This window comes from Oncorhynchus keta, unplaced genomic scaffold (genome assembly GCF_023373465.1).
Source record: "Oncorhynchus keta strain PuntledgeMale-10-30-2019 unplaced genomic scaffold, Oket_V2 Un_contig_17302_pilon_pilon, whole genome shotgun sequence".
Classification (NCBI taxonomy): domain Eukaryota; kingdom Metazoa; phylum Chordata; class Actinopteri; order Salmoniformes; family Salmonidae; genus Oncorhynchus; species Oncorhynchus keta.
The window spans coordinates 52,501-55,594 of NW_026280376.1; the positions used below are offsets into that span (position 1 = coordinate 52,501).

Below are 3,094 nucleotides of genomic sequence, written 5' to 3' on the forward strand. Positions count from 1 at the left end.
CTCTCTCTCTCTCTCTCTCTCTCTCTCTCTCTCTCTCTCTCTCTCTCTCTACTATACTATATGGAGAACAGTAATACTGACAAGAGTTATAGGCTTCTCTCTAGATAGAGGGAGAGGCTATCAAAAATGTGATTCATTATTTAAATCTAAGTAGTAGATGAGGTGAAGACTGAGAGATGAGCGACAGACGTATAATTTATACAGACGTCTTTACACACGGGTGCATAGGATTTATCTCTCTCTCTCTCTCTCTCTCTCTCTCTCTCTCTCTCTCTCTCTCTCTCTGTCTCTGTCTCTGTCTCTGTCTCTGTCTCTCTCTCTGTCTCTCTCTCTGTCTCTGTCTCTCTCTCTCTGTCTCTCTCTCTGTCTCTCTGTCTCTCTCTCTCTCTCTCTCTCTCTCTTCTCTCTCTCTCTCTCTCTCTCTGTCTCTCTCTCTCTCTCTCTCTCTCTCTCTGTCTCTCTCTCTTCTCTCTCTCTCTTCTCTCTCTCTGTCTCTCTCTCTCTCTCTCTCTCTCTCTCTGTCTCTCTCTGTCTCTGTGTCTCTGTCTCTCTCTCTGTGTCTCTGTCTCTCTCTCTGTGTCTCTGTCTCTCTCTCTGTGTCTCTCTGTGATTCTTTTATCTTTTTAATATCGGGTGTCCAATCAAAAACACGTGTTTTGACCAATGGGTAAAATGTTAATTGTGTAGATGATACTCCTCTAGGAAAACCGATAGCACAAACCTCCACGTCTCTATCAGTCCAAACCTCCACGTCTCTCTCAGCCCAAACCTCCACGTCTCTATCAGTCCAAACCTCCACGTCTCTATCAGTCCAAACCTCCACGTCTCTATCAGTCCAAACCTCCACGTCTCTATCAGTCCAAACCTCCACGTCTCTATCAGTCCAAACCTCCACGTCTCTATCAGTCCCAACCTACACGTCTCTATCAGTCCAAACCTCCGCGTCTCTATCAGTCCAAACCTCCGCGTCTCTATCAGTCCAAACCTCCACGTCTCTATCAGTCCAAACCTCCGCATCTCTATCAGTCCAAACCTCCACGTCTCTATCAGTCCAAACCTCCACGTCTCTATCAGTCCAAACCTCCACGTCTCTATCAGTCCAAACCTCCACGTCTCTATCAGTCCAAACCTCCACGTCTCTATCAGTCCAAACCTCCGCGTCTCTATCAGTCCAAACCTCCGCGTCTCTATCAGTCCAAACCTCCGCGTCTCTATCAGTCCAAACCTCCGCGTCTCTATCAGTCCAAACCTCCGCGTCTCTATCAGTCCAAACCTCCGCGTCTCTATCAGTCCAAACCTCCGCGTCTCTATCAGTCCAAACCTCCGCGTCTCTATCAGTCCAAACCTCCGCGTCTCTATCAGTCCAAACCTCCGCGTCTCTATCGTAGTCCAAACCTCTGCGTGTCTATCGTAGTCCAAACATCCGCGTGTCTATCGTAGTCCAAACCTCCGCGTCTCTATCGTAGTCCAAACCTCCGCGTGTCTATCAGTCCAAACCTCCGCGTGTCTATCGTAGTCCAAACCTCCGCGTGTCTATCGTAGTCCAAACCTCCGCGTCTCTATCAGTCCAAACCTCCGCGTCTCTATCAGTCCAAACCTCCGCGTGTCTATCAGTCCAAACCTCCGCGTGTCTATCGTAGTCCAAACCTCCGCGTCTCTATCAGTCCAAACCTCCGCGTCTCTATCAGTCCAAACCTCCGCGTGTCTATCGTAGTCCAAACCTCCGCGTGTCTATCGTAGTCCAAACCTCCGCGTCTCTATCGTGGTCCAAACCTCCGCGTCTCTATCGTAGTCCAAACCTCCACGTCTCTATCGTTGTCCAAACCTCCACGTCTCTATCGTTGTCCAAACCTCCGCGTCTCTATCGTTGTCATAACCTCCACATCTCTATCAGTCCAAACCTCCGCGTCTCTATCGTAGTCCAAACCTCCGCGTCTCTATCGTAGTCCAAACCTCCGCGTCTCTATCGTAGTCCAAACCTCCGCGTCTCTATCGTAGTCCAAACCTCCGCGTCTCTATCGTAGTCCAAACCTCCACGTCTCTATCGTAGTTCGATCTGTTTTTTATCCTTGTTAGAATGGCCAAAATGTGGGCCACTAAATCAATGGAGGCGCAGAGGAACAAAAGTGGTCAAAAATGTAGAAAATAGCATTTGTGTCACCTAGGATAATTATCTACAAGGTTTTACAAAAAAAATGGTATTTGTCATCTTGTCTAATCCGGAGAACATAGAACAATATGAAGTTAAGAAGTTTTTGAGACATGTAGTATTTGTTTATGTTTTAGTTTAAGGCGTTTCATCTTCATGACAAGTTCCTGTTCTTTTTCCAAAGACTTCCTGTCACAACAAAAACACGTGTTTCTCTAACTTGTCAACAGAAGCAAACACCAAACTTTTTTTCAAAGCCTTTTACATTTTAATTTAGCCTTTTGCGACCCGCAGAAACTACTTAGGAGACGACAACGATAAAAAATGTCAAACCCTCAAAAGGTTTTTGGCGGTAAAACCGTTCGGTCAACGGAGTTCAGTTTATAATCGAATGTTTTAGGTTACAAAATCACTTTTTTTTGTATTTTTGTAAATAAAGTTAATTTTATTTCAGAGACCCCCCCCCTACTGAATGATTCAGAACGTGAAGAATCATATGTGTGTCTCGGTAAAAATGTGTTTTCTAACAAAAGGAAGTGAAATGGGCAGAGTAGTGGGACATCCTATTATTGAATGTAATACAGGAGACCACATTGACTAGTATTCATGTCAACTAACATCCTGGAGCTTCCTGTCAACTAACATCCTGGAGCTTCCTGTCAACTAACATCCTGGAGCTTCCTGTCACATCGTTTCATCCTAAGTATCTCTGTGGTCTTCTGAGTTCCACCTAAAAAAGGTACTTTGATCAATTTGTATATGTCCCAAATGTCACCCTATATAGTGCACTACTTTAGACCAGAACCCTATTCCCTATATATAGTGCACTACTTTAGACCAGAACCCTATTCCCTATATATAGTGCACTACTTTAGACCAGAGCCCCATAGAACCCTATTCCCTATATAGTGCACTACTTTAGACCAGAACCCTATTCCCTATATA

General features: G+C 45.2%; 1 protein-coding gene across 1 annotated transcript; it reads right to left on the reverse strand.

Moving 5' to 3' along the window:
* Window positions 1-509: 509 nt before the first annotated feature.
* Window positions 510-2,847, reverse strand: LOC127919637 (uncharacterized). The gene is made up of 3 exons (XM_052503380.1): window positions 2,818-2,847; window positions 770-1,431; window positions 510-721 (listed from the first exon to the last, which is right to left on the reverse strand). The coding sequence occupies exons 1-3, from the start codon at window positions 2,845-2,847 to the stop codon at window positions 676-678; spliced, it is 738 nt and encodes a 245-aa protein (XP_052359340.1). The 3' UTR covers window positions 510-675.
* Between the last annotated feature and the right edge of the window lie 247 nt (window positions 2,848-3,094).